The 25,134-nt window shown below is 36.8% G+C and overlaps 1 protein-coding gene across 1 annotated transcript in view; it reads left to right on the forward strand.

Annotated features, from left to right (window-relative positions):
- The window catches only part of LOC132560307 (uncharacterized), a 44,792-nt gene that overhangs the window by 13,980 nt on the left and 5,678 nt on the right, over positions 1-25,134 (forward strand). The window contains exon 2 of the mRNA XM_060224975.1: positions 20,250-20,409. Coding sequence (XP_060080958.1) covers positions 20,250-20,409 — 160 coding nt within the window. The remainder of the gene's footprint in view (positions 1-20,249; positions 20,410-25,134) is intronic.

A 25,134-nucleotide genomic window follows, 5' to 3' on the forward strand; every position in this document is an offset into this window, starting at 1 on the left:
TATAAGAGTCGACTAATGATAACGTTACCTACAAAATCGGATGTTTCTACATTCTTAACGAGAATATAAAATAATCTTTCTCTCATTTACAACATTTTTAAAATATGTTTAGATATATATTTCTTATTATGTTTTCGCCATGTCCTTATGTTGTTTGTCTTTTGGTAGCCCAGGTTAGAATTTTTAAAGAATATTTTGGGTGTATGAGGCTGTGATATAGATTTAAGGGAAGTGAATAATAGTTATGTTGACAATCGTAGATGCCTTACTTCGTCTACTTAACAAAGACATCAAATAGTATAGTTTTTCGCCAGACTGTATTTATCCTGGCTATCGAGTATTTCCTCCCTGAAGAAATAAAAAAGTTAGTATTGCAGAAGGTGTTTAGATTAAAACTGAGTATCCTTGTATTTCTGAGCTAGAGCATTCTTGTCCTTTGTGTCATGTTTCCCATGGTGTTGATTACACAAGACACATGTCTAGCATTTTTAAATACATATATGTAGTTAGATACAATAGGATTAAGCAATGATTAAACATCATCCTACAGCTGGTTCGTCCTTCTAGGGCCACATACATTAATTGTTGTACGAAATGGTCTATAACCACTGTACAAGCTGTGCCATCAACTCTGTAACAAACAGAAAGTTTATTATACTGTTTCTAGAATATGGTGTTTATGGCGAGCACGAAGTCGATATCATTTGTGAACTTGTTATTAATCTCCTAGTGATCACACAATGGTCTACATTTATCAAAATGCCAAATGGTGCAGTTCGTCATGTAATGACCGAATGGGATGACGTGTCATTTCGAAGAAGTTTTACAGCATGGACAGGAAACAATTTTACTTTGTTTAACGGTAGTACAAAATGAGGTTATAGTAGTGTGTGAAATCGATTTTCAAAACCCTGGTATCAAATAGAGATACCCTAGTAATATATTATGTGAAAAATACATATATGCATTGCTTTAGGCCTAATTATTTTTTCGAAAGAAAATCGTTTGTTTTGGTAGTTTTATAGGTACTAGACCATTCATTTCCGAACTGAACCAACGATTGATTATAAATACAGGTCACTGACATTGTCCTAGGACACTAGATAAGCGTAACGTGTTGGAATCTGGCATTAGAATGAACCAAGTACCAATTACATTGGTAGGTGTCGGAAGAAACAAGACACATGCATTCTTCATATTGTGCTGAATGGGAAATTATGCTAAGTCTTCTGAAACCAACAAACATTGTTTCTGTCACTGCTATCATATAAACAATGCCATACAGACAGGTACAACCGTATCAACGATATCAACATGTGTTTATCAAACACATGCTCCAAAGCATGATGGATGTTGCCCAAATATAAAAACAGACGCCAAGTAGAAAAAACAGATGCTTGTCACGAGAGAGTAACCGGGAAGACTTCCGCCCGATGGTTTACAGGGGTAGCATGTACCCTTGGTCTTCGATATGTGCAAATACAATATAACTTCTCCTTCATCAGACACATTGCCGTATACGAAAAAATGATTAGGAGGTAATCAGATATGTATTAAAGAACATACAGTAGGAGTGCCAGATACGATCGTGTCCACACGGCATTTTGCAGTCCACGTGTTTGATTACTAGAACCCACTGAGGATGGGATATCGACACGTGTAAATTAGCGAAAAGGAGTACCCAACAAAAGGCAGGCTTAGGGAGTTTCAAACATACTTTTGATACCCAAGATTTACATGGCGGGTGTCGTCGATGGAGCAGAAGACACTTATTCTTCCGTAACGCCTGGTCTTATTCTCAATTTTTTTCTTTTTTCATGTCTCCGTGGGAATTATTTATGTTCGCTCTAATTATTGAATTTATGATTACAAATAACAGAAAATTCATGCAAACAAGGGATGCAAAATTATGTTTGTCGTTAATGGGGTCTGAATATCATACCTTAACTTCACTGGTTATACATCTTATTGTCTTTTAGCATTTGACAGCATCTAGGAGGTACAATGGCCAAGCTACAGCGGGTTATATTTTATCTTAGGGTCAACGAGGACATCATGTACTGTTATTTAGAGAAGACAGCTAAATATGGTGCGCGAGAGACTCTTAAGTGCAAATACGTCACGTGCATGATTGGTTTAATTTCGCTCTGCTAAATGAGATAAGGAGCGGTGATTTACATGTTAAAATGGGAACGTCAGAAGTAATATTGTAGCATTACGTTACAAGGACAAATGTTTGATATGCTACATGAGAGATGAACTATCATATACAACTAATGTCTGTATTTCACAGCTGGGCATATGTTAAACATGTAATGCATTGCGGCAATATCACATCACATTCTTATGTGTATTTTTCACACTTTGGCTCTTGATTGTCGTTAACTTAGTGTTCACTTTCACTCGCATATTTTGCATATCATACTCTCAGCTTAGTGTCAAATGATTAATTGTTATGTGCAATGCTTTTCTCAGGTTGAATTATATCATATTCCCATCAACGATGTGTTTACATAGAGACTCTTGTTGACTGATACGCATATCTATGTGTACTGGTTATGTAAACAAAATTCTAAAGCATGTTATCAACATTAATACATATTTAGCCAGGATATGTTTTAATGCACATCTATCAAACAATACATTATATAATTTTAAACCTCTTTGTATTCATTGTCGTTGACATTTGTTTTAGGTTTCCATTGTTATTTCATTTCTCATTTTGTCCAAATAAGTACATGTAGCCTTATATCAGGAGCAATATGAACCTTGGATCACCATGTCAACTCTGTTACTCCGAAAATCAAAAAGAATTTAACAATACAAATCTTCTCGTCCCCTTACAATGGACTATGAGAACTGATTATCGAATTATATTAAGGTTTTTATAACCTTGCCATACAAGATATACATGACAGGTGTTATCGGCAAAGCAGTAGACGCTAATCCTTTTGAAACACTTGATCTTATTCCCCATGCAGCATTTTAGCTCACTTTGTCCGAAGGAAAGGTGCGCTTATTATATGGCGCGGCGTCCGTCTTCCTGTGCTCGTCACCTTTTTACAAAGAATCGCTACTAGTCTTGAACGACGTAATTGGCGTGTAAGTTATCATGTCACACAGGGCTACTGGCGTGTAAGTTATCATAAAACTCAGGGTTACTGGCGTGTAAGTTATTATAAAACACAGGGCTACTTGCGTGTAAGTTATTATAAAACACAGGGTTACTGCCGTGTAAGTTATTGTATTGTCTTTAACACTTTGACATTGTTTTATTTTGAACGTCATGCGATTTAAAGGTATTATGGATCCCATACAATTACAGTATTTAGTGTGGTCACAATTGCACATGATGAAATGATACTACTGCTAGAGAATCATAGATACCTGGAAGGTGAATATGGATGTGGGATGTTTTCTATTAATTCCTTATGTACGAAATCTGTTAAACCAATGGTTAAACGCCTTCGTAAACATCACTGAAGTCTTTGGCGTCTATACAGATTAAAACAAAATAATTGTGAAAAAAAACTTTTGGATGCCTTCTGGTACATTCATTGTTTTCACACCAAACAAACGATGGTGCTGATATGCCTAACATACGAGGTTGGAGGTTTAGCAGGCAGACATCTTGGTTCAATTCGCCCGGAACGAAACCGGAAGTACAGGAAGTTGTTACAAGGATATAATTTAAACGAAACGCAACTTTCAGCGTCTGGCTCTTGTCAAGAATGCACACGAAGTGAATTATGATATACCTTTATACGTAGCAAATCGGTGTAGCAGTGTTATTTTGTCGGAAAAGAAAACATCCAAAGAATACGTCATGTAGGATTTAACGATTTTTTTGCTCATTTAAACATCAAAACGACCTGGTTATCGATTTTGTATTTCATAAATTATGGAAGGCATATGTTTTAGGATATGAAAACCGATCGAGGGAAATGTCTTTTCCGTTATCAGAGAAACAGAAATATACCAGATTGCTAGAAATACATATGGCAAATTATAACTGCAATTTGTAAATAATCCTGGGCAGTAATGGTGAGAGAGTGTTTCGTATCGCGCCGTATACAGTCATGTGGGTCTAGAGCGATTCTGTTGTATGCATGGTAGTACCTAGCAGTGTTGTCATTACTTACAAAACATATGTAGTACAGATAAATTGTGTCTGTCTTAAATACTCGTTACATAGCAGACCTACTGGTGTTCAAACGGAGTAAAATGCCCCCGACTACATTGAAATCTGTAGGAAGAGGATTACCACACAATAAGACGTTACATGTGGTCGGCTGTTTGTTTGAAGACATGCATTAAACTTATAGAACATCTGCACTTGGAAGAAACAATATGTTCTATTAGAGGTGTAGTATCATTATATTATATTAACAGAGCTTTTGTATTCTCACCACAATAGACTTGAAGGTGACTTGTCTAAAACGGGCAAGGTTTTTGTTTACTCTTTTACTTGATATTTATCCTTGTGAATAAATTCCTCTCGTTTTGATTCACTTATATTTAGTAAACAAACTGCCTAAGTTTAACCAAGACGGTTTCGAACCCGATTGCAAATAATTACAATAAATCTCTTAGAGATGAACTGAATACCAATAACATCGGAAGTTCAAGCATCAGTCACTTCTTCTGATGTACCGGCCGTCTGGTTATTAAATCCCCCGTTCAAGATTGCTTAAATGTTACCGAGTACGACTGGAATTCTAACCTCTGTTTACAACAGTCTTAAAAGTTACCAGCGCTCCTGATGTCCATCACGACATACAGTGTCTTGTTTTAGTCACCTTAATCACAGCAAGCGATCTGGGAAATAGTAAGTTTGCGAGGGGTTTGGTCCCTGTAATAAACAAAACAAACAAAACAAAACAATGCCAGACTGCTGGTACATTTGCATGCATAATGGGATCCCTTATGTCCATATAAATAGAACCGTTTGACGATAGAAATGTTTTCTACATGTTTGTGCTTTCCAAAGTGGGGAGCAGGTTTCAAATTAATTACAAAAAATATCGACAGTATCTGTAGTCCATTACGCCACAGAAGTGCAAAGCTTTCAATTATTCATTTTGTCTCTCTACGAACAAACGGCACGGATCCAGGTGTTGTGTGAAAGAAACAATAAAAACAATATTCTGAGAGATACGATTGATGTATAACAGGATGCAGGCTCTAAGACTCCTGATAATCAATCTTTAATATGGCAAGTATTAAATTATCGTATTAATGAAAAAAAAACCTTCTTTAAAAGTGTTGAGGGTTACCACACGTGAAACGTATTGTTTGTCTGCAAGGTGAATTATTGACTTATTGTGGTTTTTGCGAAACGTTACATAATTATTTGTGAATGGAACACGGTATCTTCTTGGCATGAAATGCTCTGTTTGAGGGATTTAGGAGTTACGCCACATGTATAGAAGGACGTCTTTTTACGTCTGCTGTTGCTTTGAAAAGCCTGGTTGATCTCTGTTCAAAAATTGCCTTCTGATAGTAAACGTTATATTTTTCTTTGTACTTTTTAATTTGATAACGTGAAAAAAGAACAACGACAGAAATTTAACTCATACTGAAATTCTTGTAAGCTTTGTTCAGCACTGCAAAATTTCTCATCTTAAATATGTTGATTTCACATGATGATGACAATACTTATGATTTTAGCAAACTTCTGGTTTACGCAAGACATCCGCTAGCAGAGTATTTAATCTGGCATTAAGTGTCTGTAATTATCTATGAGGCAACTAATAATTGTGTAATTCGCCGGTTGTTGCTTTTTGTACATACACCAGTATGTTTCCAGGGAACCAGGCTCATTTAGTAGTAAATGTAGCGTTAATGACACGCGAGTCGTATTCATTGGTCGGTATTCATATTAGGCTACTCATCTCTTTATCATTTCTATCTGTACACATTGAACAAAATATCTTGTACGGAATCATTCCAAGCAGATAACGCCAATAAATGCCTCCAACGTCACATGCAATCTCCAACACAAACATCCATTACGTCAACTGATGTCAGAGATCTTGTAATCTGTCAAAATCCAAGTCAGACAAATGCTGTTATAGGAAGTGTTTTTCAAGTAAATAACGGACCAGGAGATGATTCATCAATTAAGTATTTTTGATGGAATTGACGTATGTTACCAACCATCCAACACCACTATCTTTGACTGAATAGTTGACCTCGCTAAAGATCCAACACGCATGACACTGAGGTCAGGATGTCACAAGGTCTTGAAGGCGTACCGCACCACTTCCGGTCCATGTTGACTTCTCTTGTGTCATGTGAACAGTCTGCTTCGAATGGGTGGATGATTCATTATTCCGCTTCCGAGTATTTCCATAATGTATGTTAACATTACTTCACCTGGGTTCAAGGTTGTGCTTGGTGAATGTCTTGCGCATGAGTAGGCAAGATATGTCTTATGAATGGTATATCTTAAATCAAACTGTTTTGCTGAATAATTTATTTAGATGTGCACCTATTTTTTTCGTGTCGCTGTGGATTTAAATTCGCGTCTATAACGATGTCTGTCTACAATAGAATTTATAGACTATCAATATGATATTTGTTTCTCTGACACCAGATCTACTGGTCATTTTCAGCTGACCAAAACACATTGGTGTCGTTTCTTCCCTGAGTCCTGAGGCATTAGTAAAAGGAAGTGTTGAATTGTTCAGTATCTATCTTGTATTTTTGAGTATCTGAAAGCATTGTGGGGATGATACGGGAACTTGTATTTGAAGAAGTCAGTTCCATGAAACCAGATTTAGGCATTCATTAAGGAGTTTTGCGACCTCCGTTCATGGCACCCCTAGTTGAAGCCATAGGGCGTGTCACAGCGTGTCTGGCTTGTACTACGTTATCAACGCACATTGCATGTCAGAATGGCCACTTAATTTATCAGAAAACAAACAAGTGTTTGTATCAATCTAGGTGTCAAGAAACATACACAAAACAGACAGGTTTATTTATAGTATTTACTGCTGTGAGTTTGATGTTTATACGTGAAATCAAACGTACGGAAGGTGCATACTAAGTATGTGACTTTCTACAACAATGTCACGGGCGGCAAAGTCTGTCTTACATTGGAAATATGTCAACGAGAAAAAAAATACGGCTTAAGTAGAAATACGTCCTTTTAAAACTTAAATATTCTTGTCATCTTTGTTAATTGGACACTAAATCTATTGAGGAGCTCTTTAAATATCAGACGATTGTTGACTTTAAATGTGATTTTGTATGGCGATCTGGCGACGACGTAACGAAAATGTGATTTTCTTTTATACATTCTTCAATAAATCTGCATCATGTCAAGTTAAGAGGGATCCATACTGTGACCATGCAATGGCATTTTTTTGTGTCTATTGCAGAAAAACAAATTGATTTGGTGCAATTTTGATCGAAATCCTTTTTCGTTCTGAAATAACACGTCCATCTATGGCCTCACACAGTATTAGGGTGTTAAATAAAAGAGAAAATACAGCATACAAAACCTGTAGCACGTTGTTAGAAAAATGCTTTCAGAATTCGAAAAAAAAATCATAAAATATTACTGACACCTGAAAATATATACATTTGTGTTTCACTTTAGTGAATTCGACTTTTCATTAGAATATTTTGTTGATAAATCATTAGTTTTTGTGATTCAATATTTGGCCTAAACTTTTGCTGTCTCGAACCATTTAATAGTGTTATTTCCGTCCTGTTTGAACGGAAGACAATGCAATACCATAATCATACCATTGGTGTGTATAGAATTGCCACTTGACCTACCCACTTAGTGCAATTAGTTACACAGTCACTTGGAAAACATGAAATAGTATGCATTTAGAATATAAAATGTATTTAACTCAAGACTGCCGTCTCATGTGTTACAATTGTTAGCTTGACACTGTGTGTGTGTCTGGCAAAAATCTTGTGTATGAAGCATTGATGTGTCTGACATCGGATCTTATAATGTAAAGACATGTAAACCTACAGAATATAGGAGAGCAATCTAATTGTTAGTGTAACATAAAAAAAGGCGAATGAAAGGTACCACTAGTTTTGAAAACGATGCGATGAAGCTGTAAAACATAAAGCAACTCGTTCCAGTTCTGTACTCATTTTCAGCGCCTGTTATTCTTGATGGTGATGCTGGTGATGTCACTTACTGAGTAGACCTATGGTATCGCCTTATCGCGTGTTTCTTTAGGACACTCATCTGCAGTACGGTCTGGTTCAAATAACTGTCCACTCAGCAAACATTGCACAAAAGGGATAGGGAGTTTCAATAGCATTATGTAAAATTATTTTAAATCAATATATGGAAACGATTATTTAGGGTATTTGCTTTGAGTAACTGTCTGGGATTGTCGTAATGACGCATACATTGCTAAACCATAAAATTATAAAAAATGAGAAATGTAATCTTATTGTTATTTGGTAGGTTATATCGTAATAAAATTGCTTGATTCATTTTGCTCGATTACTTGAATTTTTAGAGATGCATACATATGAAAGTCGATGTAGGTAACTTGTATGCAATCCAGCCGTTGCCAATCTCAGAATTGTAGGCATTTCGCAGGGAATGTATCGAATCTAAATTATTATTGGAAGATTTCTGAAAGGGATGAATAATAAAATCTTACTTGTGTCTTTCCGTGCACAAGAATACCGTAAGAGTTCAGCACAAGGCTTGCTGAGAACTGACCAGCCAATCTCTAACACAAGGCTTGTCAAGTGCTGACCAGCCAATTTCTAACATAAGGCTTGTCGAGTACTGACCACCCAATCTTTAAAACAAGGCTTGTAGAGTACTGACCAGCCAAACTCTAACACAATGCTTGTCGATTGCTGACCAGCCAATCTCTAACACGGGTTGAGATATCCTTTTCAACAGAACAGACTCGGATTTGAATATATTTCTCATATACTTTAAAAAGTGACATATTGTAACTTGTCGTGAAACCTTGTCATCTCGACATCATCATTGTTACTCGGAATTGAGGTCGGAATGATGAATTTGCGACATGAATGCGTTACATAAACTAATAACGCTTACCTATTGTGTGTTGCGTCATAGCCCCTTTGTCTTTAACTACCCCGTCTGACTTTTTTCTTTCCTAGCAACCACGGGATCACCCTGTGGAGTAAATGAGAAACGGTCTTCCTTCACATATACCACGTGTATCCATTATCAATCGCATTTGCGGTACAATACGGCAAATGTCTATCATAGATTAGATGTTTTCTCTATGATGTAGCAAAGGACAGGATAATAATCCGATATCTATGAAAGGATACATTAATTTTATTTCTCTCTATATACAAATTTGAAGTCATCAGTGTCGCTTGAGATCAGATTCCGAAAAAAATATAGGAGCAACTGTTTCATCAATGGACACATTTTCTGAAACAATTCCTTCCTGGTGATGAGTAATACATGACCTTGAACAGTTTGACCTTAGATTACCGAATGACTCAAGATTGCAAGCCAGACTCTAACGAAATCAAAACTTAGATCTGGTTTGTTTGAAATAGAAATCTGTTAATACTATTGCTTCTTAGAATTTGTGTTTGTGATATATAAAGATTTGTTAGATTTTCAAGGATGAACAAAATTTATCAATAGTAGAACTTCAATATATAGAATAAAAATCATATTACGTCTAAATAAACGTTATTATCTGGTGCGTACGGTCCTGAAAGCTATATCTAAATTCAAAATGGAACACATGACTTTAAAATGTTAAAGCTAACAATGGAACACGAAGGACAACAGTTGCCCAAGCACTTGGTGATCGTCCAACACAAAACAGGGAACAGTTTGTACATATCGTAGATAAGATAGGAAGGGGCGCGTGAGTTCGACTGCGATACGGACAGATAGGATGAAAAGATGGAGGATGATATCTTTAATATTGACTGTCTGTCTCTCAAAAAATAAACCCATGTGTGGCAATCGTTTAAAACTGTTAACATCAAACCTTATTTGTAACTGTATATTGTACTAAACAATAGACTTCAGTAGATATTCTTATCAAAGTCTTTCGTTTTCATCTAGTTTATATTACCGACCTGCATGTTTTAACACTATACGGGTCAAAAGACGGATTTAATCTTCCTTAGGTACTTTTCAGAGTACATGAGAAGCTCACCTTATACGTGAAGAGGTTTGTAACTATCAATTTAGTTGGTTAAACGGTTCAGGAAGTATATGTGTGAGAAAGTTATGCTCCATAGAATTTTCTTTACGTGAGATGAACACAAATGCACTCTGAATAATGAGTGTCGACAAGATCTCAACTTATAACAAATTAGAGTATTTAGGTACATTGCATGTTAACTGAAGCCAAATAGTACATACGAAAAGCTTATCTAGAGTTTTCACTCAATTCTATACCACAGATTTGTCTTAGAATATCCGATGAATAAATAATTCTGTGATAGGTGACTGTAGATGAAAAGTTGATATTTCTTTCGTTTTCTTAAATATTCTAGTTGGTTCCTCCGAGTATTATGGTATCAAGAGGATGACAGTGCCTTGAAGCACTGGTGTCATTGAGTGAAGAAGTTCTGCAGTTGTTAAGGAAAATTGACCCAGTTTCATGAACGTTTCTTAATATAATGGAAGTCTTAACTCACATATAAAGACATTGCATAAGTTTAAGAAAAACATAGTTCAAGGACGCTTCTGTAACGTATATAATGCTTTCCTATAGGCAATTTCAGATAAATTTCTTAAGTGAAGAAAGATTCATGAAACCAGGGCCATATACATCTGTAGGATAATTCACGCGTAAACGAAAAATATAGAAGTTGAATACCATTAGGAACTTCTGCATTTTGTCATTTTCATATATTATCCTTTTTACTATTTCTGAAAATGATTCCAGTTTGACCATCAAATGCTATCTGTACTATTAACTATTTATATAAACGATTTGGAACTGAGCGAAGTGTAAAGAACTTGGCGCTTTTGTTGTTATATGTATGGGAAGCTAAATTATACTAAAGCACACTTGTTTTGTATTGTTCACTCTGGTTTTCACGTTACAGCTTCTCTAGGGAGATCCACCTTGGATTCTGAATCTTCCCTGTGAAGCTGTGTTGTAAAACCCATTACTATTAGTTAGTCTTCCTACTGTACACTTTCCCATTCTGCATTCCATACTGTAGCATGCATTAACGATATAAATATGTCACTGATGTTTACGATACTTTCCCAGGCAATATGAAGTAGAGTGTAATAGTAGTAGCGTTCTGTCACGTGTAGTCATTGTAAAACTATGCCGCTGCTATGTTTTGTTACTATTTTCAGTGAGTTGTTTTGTTCTACAATCATTCTCTGATACGAATGTACCAGAACTGTATGTTCACTATGTTGTATATAAAGATATGTATCTTAAACAAATTTCATGTTTACTTTCATTGTTTCTAATGCTGTTTTTAGATTTTCATATTTTGATGATGAATTCAAAATGACAAAACTGTAATATTGAAGAGTAAAATTTTCAGGTCACTTTTAATAAAACTAGAGTCAAAAACACTATGGTGTAATCAAGCATAGTATTTTCAGCTGTAATTTATTTGGGATGTGTTTTGTATATATATACATTATATATACATATACATATCGTCATTAACTATATATATATATAGTATTACACGTTTGATTGAATCGCAAAATGTTTGAGAAATAATGAATAGCAATATGTTTTATAGACCTTGGGTATTGAACCTGTTTGTGTTTCCATTGTAACAACAACTAAGCTACACGAGGCATTATCTAGTGATTTCCAATCAAATTATCCCAGAAGTACGCGACCATGCGCTGTAATCGGTAAATTGACAGGATGTCATTAATCGGTTCTGTTTGTTTACACCTTTATGTGTCTCTAAAATCATCGTTTATTTTTATTGGAAATTTCTTTTCGGTTATGTTGCTTATAAAAGTTATTTGGTTAATTGTGAAAGGAGAAAATGAGCTATAGATCGTTAGTATACTGGAAGATTCAATGGAATTGAAACCAATGAGGAAATCTTTAAAGAGGGAGGGGTACAAGGTAAAAACAAGGAACAAGGAAGGCATACTGGTTTATCATGATGCACGAATACGCTGAAGGTGTACTGGGTACAAAACAGTTCACAGGCCTATCGGTTGATACTTTGATAACAACAGTGATGTTGATGATAAATACAACCAGAGAACAAAGATGCGTAGAATTAGTCAATATAAAAGATCACATAGGTTGAACAGGGTCTAGATACGGACAAAGCAGGTGGTCACAAAACCTTGGCAAGGGCGGTAAGTTACCCGCACAGTGATGTATCGGTGTAATTTGCGCCCGTCTGGGTCGTCAATTATTCAGAATATAATATATATTATCTGCGCAGGACGTTTCCAATTTTCTACTTTTACATTAATTTGAAAGAAAAGGTCGAGGTACATGTAGTATATCACAAGGTAGAGTTTAAAGGTCACCATGATCCAATCAGCCACGCAGTTTATTAGTATGTATTCATTCTTGTATATAATTCTAAAGTCGGCAATAATGGAACATTTTCTCTCAGAGTTTATTCAATTGTCTACTTTTCTACAATACCAATTAATGTAAAACTTGTAGAATTATATTTGACTTATATGAGCAAACCTTTATTTCAAAATTTGGTCTGATTTTAGCGCTATGCTGAAATCTATACCTTTTTGATTGTGTGATACTTGTGTGTGTCGAATCAGTACACGTTCATTACAGAATGTTTAGAGCCTCTGCCGCCATATTTCCGTATTACTTGTCGTATTTTCTCATGTAGGACTCTGACTTATCAAACCTTTATCACATTCAAACCTTTTCACTTCTGCTGAACTTCTTTGTCCTTCCTCTTATCTCTCATTTCACTCCCTTTTCGTCCAACTTGAAGTCACTTTCCGTTTTCTTCCCTCTCCCCCTTTTTCTGTGTCTATCATCCCTTCACATACTATTTCCCCATATAGCCCTCCACCCACTCCCCATTGCAGCCCCTGCCTTCCTTCTGACAATCTTTGGCGCTTCAACACCACGTGGACACAGGTGCATCAAACAGAAATAGAAAGTTACCAGCAAGGTTATGTGATTAATTGAAATTGGAATATAAACCGCTATCATCCTCCCCGCTATTTACCTCCCCGAGTAGCTGGAACTGGTCCAGAACAGGCAACAGGCCATATAACTTTGAAAATGTCTATAAATGAAATAATATTGTGTTGAATGCATTTTAAATCTGTTCTGACCACGTATTCCCTGTTGAAATGTGAATGAATCATAACTAACAGAGAATGAGGTTATATACAAACAGATATATCCTGTAAAACAGACATATATAATTTTGATACTTGTGATGTGTTTTAATGGATTTATTCGACGCGTGTTGTATAATAACATGCTTTTATCAGAAACACCATGACGTTGGACTTTACAACATCATACGGAAGAAAACACGTTCTTACCTTCTAAACTGATGAGATGTACCGAGATATCGTGTTCTCGACTTTTTGTTTTCTTGGTCAAAATTTTGGCAAATTTCAACAATAATTTTCCTCGTCACTCTTTGCCCTAATATCATATTCTGATAACCAAGGAATAACACGGATGTGCCGTTGCGCTATTCCACCTGTTCTACAGATTACAGGAGAGAAAACAGGGATATATTTTGTTTCAGGAGAACGGTAGTGTGTTATGAGACAGCTCCCAGAGTAACAAGACAATAGGAGATGATGTACTTACCTTCATTTCTCTTTATCTAAATGAAAGATTAACCCACATAATGTTCGGCCGAATGTCTCGATCGATTTCTTGTAATTCCGATAAAAAACTTATTTTACTTGGTTGTCTTGATTTTCGGTGAACATGTTCCTTACTATATACTTTTAATGAAAAGACGGAACACATTTAGAGATGGTGTCACAATAGTAAAATGTATTGATAAAGAGCAAAAATAAAGAAACGAAATGTGCGTTTGGAAACTTTTGGTAAAACTATGTGAAAGGGCCCAAATGCCGTTTCCATAACATGCTCGAGTTATGAACATCGTCACTTTTAATGGAGCTCAAAGTGACCATTATTGAAGGACTCTTTCTACCGGCTATAACATTTCAAACCCAAATAAAATGTCTGACAAGCCTTGCAACAGACACAGGGTGACACTGAGAGTGACGTGGAAATCAACAGTTGTTCGAACGTTTGGAAGAGTTCAGTTGTAAAGTAAAAGCATTGCACCATAGGGAGATATCTTGTATAAAATGTCCCGGGTAAAAACAACAGAAGTATCGCCACAGAAGGATTGGTTGTTTTCTTTTAGTATACAGCCTCATGTTGATCTATCACAATATATGCCATACTCTCCCTTGTGAAGAAGGACTTCAATATAATGAAATAGGAGTTTAAGAGACAACGGCTGGAAATTAAATGACGTATTCCTTATTAATTATGTCAGACAAAGGAGCTGTTGGCAGCTATCATCTGTGTGTGAACAGATATGTTATACAATAATGATACAGACACAGTTCTGGTTGAAACTGACATTTCAGGTGTTTGGTAAGGTATTGTTCATATATTTAATTGTCTGCTTTGAACACGTGCTACAAGATGTTAGCAGTCCATGAAGTACAACAAACGTGCTTATACCCTCCAGTCTGTCTCTAACCCAGTCTTAGATAGCCGTTATTAGAAGGTTTCTAAATGCAGATAGCCTTGAACAGCGGAATTATTATTTTGCCGCCTTACTAGAATGCTCCATGTTTACACTGAAGGCGCTACAAGAACATCAATAGGTGCCTTCATAACGTTTGAGGTCGAAACACAATTTTAATAAACCGAAATGGAACAAACAATCATTGACCTTTTTGCGTGGGGATGAAAAAGATATATTTAATCATGGACTAATCGAGATTTCCCCCATGATTAGAAAAGACATGTCAATTTTATTGATAAATGCGGTTTGTAAATTAGTATGTTTAAAAGGGTTCGTGATTATTGTTAAGGTTGGAGTGATGACGAGGAATCCTAGTTTTTTCTGATTCAATGTACTAAATTGGCAGTTGTCAAAAGGTCATATCATTTAATTAGTATGCGTTTAATTCAAATTCTAAACAAATGTTCATCGTTTTGCAATTACAAGGGCAGATAATCCAGAACAGATTCCTTGGCAAGTTAATGTCCATGTACTATACGTTGAGCACTCACGAGCCATAGATTGACAAATCCCATTAGCGATAAAAATAGATATGAATGACACACTATTATCTCAGTAGGGGTTGCCTGGTATATTTGACATCCGCCGCGGGGTGAAATATTAGTGCCATTATCAACCATATCTAAGGAAAAAGTCAAGGTTGAAAACCATCTTGATGGAGATATGGACCAACACACGTATTGACGTCGTTACAGCTGGATAATATAGCACATGGCTTTGTATCTTTTAATGTTAACCTTGGCAGACGGCATGCTTAGTGATTTCGGTGAAAATGTTACAATATCATCGTTGATACTTCCATGCTATTTTCTTTGTAATATTTGCAAAGCTGCTTAGGTACATGACTTCCATTAGAAATATTAAAATCAATTATAATCCAGATTTATTAAGCCGATCTCTCTTTTTTTTGTTTCATTAACTTACTGCGGTATCGAAACAATTTTGACATGTTTTCAAATCATCTGATCCAGTCATTTTCTTTCAATAAGATTTCCCGATCGCAGATACTAACTCATTAAATATGATTCATAAATGCATTGGACTGCTAAATTTCCATTTGGATCTACGCAGGCCGATTTTTATTTTACTATTTTGGATATTGTAATCAGTTTATTGGCTCTCTAATATGATGTAAACTGGTGTATGTTAAATGTTATTCATTAATGATATCTGCGCGTTCACTATAGGGTGAATAGAAAAGTCAGCTCTTTTGTTTCGCTCTTAATGAAATAATATCCTATCTTTGTAGAAATAAGTAAATATTAAAAGCAAAGCCGCCCTCCATTAACTGACAGCCGGCATTGATTTGACATTGGAATATTGTATCTGCGGTGTAAAGATATATCCAAATTCCTTCCTACTTGTGTATGTACATGATTCTCATTCTTTTGTTTGCTGATAGCAATCTCTGTAATGCACGGTGTCCAAAGAGTTGTCTGCTCCTCCTTACATATGGAAAACATCAAATATGATCATTATGATGAAGAATTTCGACCCCTGGGTACTATGTTGCCACTAGACACGCCCAAGTTAAATGACGTATGCACTTTTGTTCCGATCCATCAATACACCAACAACGACCTGTTCAAATTAGCAATATGAGTGTTTACTGTTTCAGGAACAATCCCATCAAGATTGTTGTGCATTAGTTTGGCATGCTACTTCTTTATCAAAAGCATTCTTAATTTCATTTTTTTATCAAGTGGGATCCTTTTTGTGTTCAGTGCCACTGTTGGGTGGGTATAACAAAAGGTTCCTAAGTCGTTACATGAATCATTCTCTATTGTTACGTAATGGTCGATTCTATAAACCACGTGGCCTTATAACGAGAACATTGCCCAGATAGTAATTTGCATCTCCAACGATATCCCGTGTACGTATGCTCCCTGTTCAACTTGTTATAGTCTGTGGTTATGTTATGTGATCACTTTCACCCCATCGTACAATTATAGACAAAAGTGTGTTGGAAAATATCAATTTTTATCATTGACAGTCTGCACCTAATATGCTGTAACCTAATAATGTAGGCAAATAGGTCGTTTTGACGGAATTTGGTTAGACGATGGGTTTCTCCATTCTTTAGTGTCTTCTCTGCTGTCCGCTTTGTTACACTAATCCTGGATTCGTTTCATGGTGATACTTTCGAGATTATTTCGAAATCTGGTGGCATACATTTATACCTAATGACAACACAGCCTTAGTTATACGAACCACGTGTATATAGAGTAAATTGGACACCACTTATTGGAGAACAGCTCGCTACAGAACCACATTCAGATGGACATCGACTTGGTGACAAATCATCTGTAGCTGTTATGAAGAGGAAGGATGGTCATGAACCAATCGAAAAAAAACCAAAAACTCGAATAGTACACTAGGTATATTGATATACTGTTTTGGGATTTCTATCGGGTGATACCGCTGTGACTCATTATGAAGATGATAATGTCATCGCCTGGTGTTTGATATCTTGCGACTATCACGCCAGACGTATAGTCGACTAGCTCAATGAACCTAATGATGCGCCGTGGCTTGACAATGCATGAAGTCAATATGATTGTGATAATTCGAACTCTTGTTCATTTTTCTATGCTATTTTTGTCTCGGTTCGAACTGGATTGAACTATTTATTTAATTTTGTACTTAAAGAAATATAGTCTTATTGAATTAGTATGTCAATGCAGAGTTATCACCCTTTCGAGAACTCTTACACAAACTACCAATACACTATCGTCTTGAATGCGAAAGCTGTAACTTGAGCCCACCATTTTGTCTGTGAACCCTAACTACGGTAATAACCTTAAACTGACTTATCGTGGGTAATGTTTCAAGTTATGAATCAAATTTCCAGAATAATTCTGTGTATACGTATAAGCTATCAGATATAGCATCGTCAAGAAATTATGTGATATGAAGAATGGTTACTTGTTCTTCTATATATTAAGACATAAGGTCATTTCAGCTGTAACGGTGGAATGTAACTTTGGCACAGAATGCATGTTTTGTGTAATGGATGTGTTTGTTGAAATCTTTATGTGAAGTAGTTTTTATACACAAAACTCGACTGACTTTAAAATACACACATTTTTGCATTGTGTTGCATCAGAAAATTTATAGTTCTCAAACCCAGGATCAAAGTATTCTGGTAACTACTATTTTTAAACATCTAAAATATTTACGGGTCCTAATTCCCTATCTCAAATCCGAATTCGTTTCCTATCTTTTTGTAGCGGAACCAGATTATCTGTAAACTAAACACGTGATATAAGACGTTTGCATCTGGGTGAATTTTTAGTGTTTAGTGGGCGTTATGGGTAGCCCTGGTATGCATGTTGTGGCTTAAAAGTATGTTTAAGTTGACACTATTTTAGTGACTCGTAACCTCGAAGGGTAATCCTGGCATGATAATGGTTTATCCATTAGTGATAATCTCGATAATCTCTTCTTAACTGGCAGACAGGTATGTAACGTTGTGTCAGAGACTGGATAAGAGAATTATATAGCGCCAAGCCCTCACACATCCTGGAGGCCGACAATTTCCTACAGAGCAGAGTTTATACTTACGGTTATTTTACATGATCTTACTTTTTATGGTATAAGAGGATGTCTGGTGATAATTACGGGAGGATGAAGTTCTGAGATCTAGAAGAGCCCCTCTCGTATAATCAGTATGATAAGGTGTTAATAGTGAGTGATCTGAGTTTTATTCTCTGGGCGGTGCTCTTTCACGCCATTGTTATCTAGAGGTGAAGTTTAATGTGCTCGCTACCATTATCTTTGTTTCCTGACAACGTGCTACTACTCAACTTAAATTTAAGGTAACATGGCAATCTATTGTCATCTCTAAAATTAACTTTTTAAATAGTTTGTCGTTATAAAACATACATGTAGTTCCAAAGTACCCTTTCAGGTATCATCCGATTGGGCCACTAATATCATCACTGGATATAGATACAAGTAAAGAACCACGTCTACATATTACAAACATGATTAAAATTGATATTGGGTACACTAAACTTTCACAATCTGAATTCCGGAATTGATATATTATAGTGGCAGTCGAATTTTACATTTACGTTGGTTTTGCCCGAAGGGAGCCTATGGATTTAATTAGCAATAGATGTTGTAAATAATTAAGGTATTTATGTAAACACTATCCAGATATAGATATGAAAAGCATTAATGACTTCTATAACTTCAGTAGAACTTGAATGTTAAATTGATAAAACGTTCAATAAATTCTAAACTTGGCTCCAGTTGGAAAAGACATGACCGTTTCAAGTTTGATATTCTTACTTAAACAACTAATGACCAACTACAGAAAAGATGTATATCAAACAATGATACGTTTAAATATCGTGATCGTTTCCAGCTTTTCAATGCTTTCTCTGGACTCTAACAGAAAAAGATAGTCTCCAGCTAAGTTATCCCACTAAGTCTGTTTTGTGGAATGATGTGTCGGTATGATAATCAAATCGCTTGGCATGAATCATGCCTGACAGCAATCAAACAGCGGTATGTAGGTCCTGATAGAGACGAAACCATGACCTATGGTTTGAAGCTGTGGAAGGTCGAAACACAGACTAATTCGTGACAATTGCTGCAGACGGACGTAATATAGATGGGTGTGGGTAAAAATGAAACGTAAAAACCCTGACCTGTGATTTGCAATCTACAAAGACAAAGCATGGGGATGAAGTGTGGGAGTGAGTAATGTCGGGAAAGATACGGAAATCCTGCATGATTAAAAGATTGTGGTGAATGGAGGACTGGTTAGATAACCAGCATCAAACATCAATATTATACACGAATATTTAAATTGATAAAGGTGTGTTTTTGAGTCGGTGTTCTTTCACCCAGCAGGTTCCCATGTGTACCTCAATATCAGCAACAAATAAGTCTGCTGCAGTTATAGGGATATTTCTGAAAATATTTTGATATGACATTCGTTAGAGCTGAGGAGACTTGCTTTATTTAGAGTAAATGTAAACGTGCATGTGTCGGTTTATTTTTCCACCACAAAAAGACACAAAAATAATAGAATATGAAAGGAAATCACAGCTGAAGGCCACGTGAGATAAAAGAAGTTTAATGCTTGTTCAATTTTTGATAGTTAGCCAATATTTATAATACTAATCACTTTTAATAACGGAAAGATTTCACGGACTGAGGGAGATACCAATAGATACTTTTAACACCATGTTTGTTTGATATCTAGAGGATATTTATAATACTAATCACTTTTAATAACGGAAAGATTTCACGGACTTTATACTAGGGTAGTGAGGGAGATACCAATAGATACTTACAACGCCATGTTTGTTTGATATCTAGAGGATATTTATAATACTAATCACTTTTGATAACGGAAAGATTTCACGGACTTTATACTAGGGTAGTTAGGGAGATGATTCGCGAAAAAAAGCAAGAACGTGTTACAAGGGTGATACTTGTACTGTCCGGGGAGGGCGTGCGGGCAACATGCAGAAAAATAATAGAAAAACTCTTTTTGTGTGTTTCAGTATTTTTTGATGTAAGATCATCAAATTGTCCACAGAATGCCGTCCAGCACATGAGGCATTGTAGTCTTGCTTCCTTGCCGAACTTTGGACTGGGTCCTCCTGCTAGGGAACCTCCAAACGCCATCAGACAGGGAATTGATATGATGAGAGAGTCGTGTGAGTAAGTAATATTGCCGTTTCTTGGATGTTAAAAAAAGTGTGTTGAAATCCATTTTAAAATGACTCGTGCGGCTCATCTTACGTATCCGTACAAATAATGTAGGCGAATGTCTACCAGCTGCTTTTCATATTGTTAACATAAAATAAAGAATTTGTTTAGAAAGTTACTAACGTTAAGTCATTTGTTTGATGAATATTTTTAATATCTGCATTGTTTATATCCTCTTTCCTATAGTCCATAATTTTAATAATTCACTTACGCTTTCTTTATTTTTTTTTCCAAATGTTTCTTTGTCCCCAACCGTCATGTCCTAAAGAAATCCGATCCCCGTGTTCCCTTACTCCAATGAGTCCTAAAAAAGAAATATACTGAAAGGATACAAAACTCATTTAATCGTATGATATTTTGTATTGAATATACATAGCTGTATAAAAAGTAAGAGGAATATCCCAAATGTTTAAAATCTGTAATCCGTGATAAAAAAGAGAATCCGCATCCCGTGCGCCTGAATTACCAAGATAAGGTGACTTTACAAATACATGCGTTCTTTTCCATTCAAACTATTTTCGATTTCTGACTATCACCAAGACGCGTGATTGGCAATACAAATATGCCACGGCTATTCCAACTTGATAAAGGACGGGCTCTCGCAAGGCTCATGGAGGCAGCACTCAACAGTAGGGCGCTACTCACTTCGGAGTTCACAAATTGGCTATAGGTTTTTTTTTTTTTTTACATCTCAATGCTACGGGAAAAGTTGATGAGAGATCTGGACGTCCACATGTAACGTCGCGACGTCAAGATCGGTATTTAGGCTTGCCTACTTGCATGATAGGAGATTAACGACAAGAAATATTATTTGTTATTGTAACCGTCGAATCCACCAAAAAACTTGGAAATAGACTGTAATAGCCGGTTTGTGGGTTTGCTACTGACACCACAACGTCGAGCTTGTCGTATGTAATGGTTGACAACACATAAGCCCAGATGTTTGAGGTCCATGCTCTTCACGGATGAAGCACGCTTCACGTTATTTCGATTAGATGGTCGTGAACGTGTGCACTGGCGTCAAGGTCTTGCAGACGCTTGTGTTTTGGAGCACGACAGATTTGGTGGTGGATCGGTTACGAAAGATTTGGCTGTGGATCGGTAACGACAGATTTGGACAGATTTGGCTGGGGACAGGTTACGACAGATTTGGACAGATATGGCTGTGGAATGGTTAAGTCAGATTTGGGGGTGGACCGGTTACGACAGATTTGGCAATGGATCGGTTACGACAGATTTGGGGGTAGATCGGTTACGACAGATTTGGGGATGGGTCGGTTACGACAGATTTTGACAGATTTGGTGGTGGATCGGTTACGACAGATTTGGCAATGGATCGGTTACGACAGATTTGGGGGTGGATCGGTTACGACAGATTTCGGGGTGGATCGGTTACGACAGATTTGAGTGTGGATCGGTTACGGCAGATTTGGCGGTGGATCGGTTACGACAGATTTGGACAGATTTGGGGGTGGATCGGTTACGACAGATTTGGGGATGGATCGGTTACGACAGATTTGGACAGATTTGGGGGTGGATCGGTTACGACAGATTTGGGGATGGATCGGTTACGACAGATTTTGCAGTGGATAGGTTACGACAAATTTGGACAGATTTGGGGATGGATCGGTTACGACGGATTTGGGGGTCGATCGGTTATGGCAGATTTGGGGGTGGATCGGTTACGACGGATTTGGGGGTCGATCGGTTATGGCAGATTTGGGGGTGGATCGGTTACGACGGATTTGGGGGTCGCTCGGTTATGGCAGATTTGGGGGTGGATCGGTTACGACAGATACGACAGATTTGGCTGTGGATCGGTTACGACAGGTTTGGGGTTGGATTGGTTTACGACAGATTTTAGGGTTGATCGGTTACGACAGATTTGGCGGTGGCTCGGTTACGGCAGATTAGGGGGTGGATCGGTTACGGTAGATTTTGGGGTGGATCGGTTATTGTTTTGGGAGGTTTCTCATAATTTGAAGACAACTTTTTTTATCGTGAACCGGAATTTACGGCTGTCCACTATCGAGATGAGATCCAGCACGTTGAAAGATTTTGAATGGACTTTCTTGCGACCAAGAACATAGTTCCTATTGCTTGGTCCCCATATAGCCCCGATTTGTCCCTAATTGGCACACTTATCAAGCAAACATCCCAAATAAGCACCGCCAATTGGCCAACGCACTTATCGAGGAATAGAATAACACATAGGTAGCACTAGAGACGCTATAGCAGTTCGGAGAGGGCATACACGATGTTAAGGATCGGTCCGACAACTGTCATTATTTCGTGTAAATTAGGATGCCACAATTCATGACCGGCTAATGAAGTACTTATTTGTTAAAAATCTCTGAACATTTCAGTACGGATGGTCCAATATTCGAAGTTAACTATTGCATTTCACATTTATGTGTATTGCTCATAAATATTATTTTATTAAACCGTAAAGTTGAAGTTGCGTTTCTTTTTCCTCGTAGTGTCAATACTTTATTTCATCATACAGTAAAACTTCGATGAGTCGAACTTCGATGAGTCGAATTTCTCGATGTGTCGAACTTTTTGCCAAGTCCCGATTTTTTTCCCCTACATAATACTACTAATTTCACATTTATGACTCGAACTTTTATGAATCGAAGTTCTCGCTAATTCGAACTTTTTTCCCGGTCCCATGGTTAAGAAACCATAAGAAATCACAACACATGCATCGAAGTCAAAAATTTTACCTGTGTCCCATGGCAGTTTTCACACCTCGGCGGAAGCGTGAACAATGGACAGGCAAGGGCTAGACACAAAGTGACAATAATCACTGATCATGTCTGATTGTCTACACAAGCTGTATTTTCTGTATTTTCATTCTTACTTACAAAAGAAAGTGTTGTAACTAACTTTCGTTTCGTCTCAGCATATGTGTTACATACGATAAAGATATCGATTGTTTTCGCATGAAATTCAGTTATTGTTTTTTTAATACTGTGATAAGTAATTTAAATACGAGTTTCCTTATCATAATCGATGTTCTAAACCAACAGAGGATTGACTAGTATAAAAGTGGAGAATCGGTTGAGGGTAGAGTGGACTTGTTTATGCGAAGTTTTACAATGTAAAGATAATATGCATGTTAGTGATAAGTGAATCACGAAACTGAAATAGATAACCCAACGGTAATACCGAACTATCAGAGACACCTGGTCTTGTTATTGTCGTGCCTTTTCATTGATCCCAGTGTATATCTTGCATTCATTTAATTGATTATGCCATTTAAATAGGGTTCCCATATCATGTCGATATTTCAGTGTCGTTTTAGAACATGTTCTTTCACGTTTTAGCTAATAGAAAGCACTACCTGCTTTCTAATGGCAATAAGACTCAGAAATCACATAGGATTATAAACACGTTGGTTAAGATGCCCGAATACACGTGTTTAAGATAAACGACATCAAACGCTATACGTGACTTGTGTAAATTAGAACTATAATGGCAATCTGCCATTGGTAGAAAGATGTGACTATCTATTTCTCAAGGTCGTAATCGTCAATGACCTTTGACCCGAATATTGCTACATTGACTGCTACTCTAGATGCTACGCCTCTGTTGGAATGTCACGCGCTTTGATGGCGGGAAGCATACACGATGTCGATCGTTGGCATTTTGGAATCAAAAACACAACATTCCGTCTGTAAATGTCGATGTCCTGTATACCGATAATAACTGAGCTCTTCAATAAAAGTGAATGTATTCATGTATTAATGAACGGAAGCCACACAAGATTCCTGTGTTAACGGAGAAACCCCGAAAGCATGTGGCAGTGTTTAGAGCTTGGAATCAAAGATATCACAGTGTCATGATGAGAGAAACATGTGATAAATCAGCCATATTACACACTGAAATCGCTAAAAGGAGGAACGTCAGTGAAGTCCTTTTGATCAACTAAAAACATGTCTTCACATCAGTCTCGTAACAGTTGTTCATTGACATTAAGTTAAGAAGTGAACAGCGAAACCATTAAACTTCACCTCAAACAGCATAGGTAAACTCCATTAAACGGATCCATACGCCTGCTGTTTCAACTCATCAAGGTCCATTGCGACATCCATCAAATTCTACAAAATGGAAGTTTGTGTCGGGTTATCGTTCTATATTACTACGTTGTCTTTGATTAAACTAAATCATGAACGGAAGTATCAAAACCAATTTCCGGACGTTACGAGTCAGTAGTAGCGAGGCGACGTTGTTGATTTACTCCGACTCCAGTTAATATTGTCAGTTATTTGTTGATGTTAAAGCGGCTATTACTTCAGATTTCAACATCGGGAAATGGAGAATTCGGCTTATGAATAATGATGTATATCCATAAAAAAGTGATACATGCGCCTATAACGTCAAATTTGTTGTTTTGTACATATTTTCGGCGTCGTAACATTGTTTAACTTGACTATTGTTTATAAACATGTTTACTCTCGGTTTGTTACGAAGAAAGCAGAGTAGGTCACATGGCTTGTCACGTGACGAAGTCATTTACCTCCGCCGCAAAGAAAAAATAGATTACGAGGTAAACAAACGCACGTCTTATGTATGGAACTTGCTTTTGCGCCTTTCTGCTACTTCTTGTTTGCAGTAAATGGTTCTATAGTGTTACAAAATATACTTTTTAACAATAAATCTTGGTAATTCGTT

Source organism: Ylistrum balloti, unplaced genomic scaffold, assembly GCF_031769215.1.
Source record: "Ylistrum balloti isolate Yb309-2 unplaced genomic scaffold, AGI_CSIRO_Ybal_v1 Utg371048, whole genome shotgun sequence".
In the NCBI taxonomy this organism is placed as follows: Eukaryota; Metazoa; Mollusca; class Bivalvia; order Pectinida; family Pectinidae; genus Ylistrum; species Ylistrum balloti.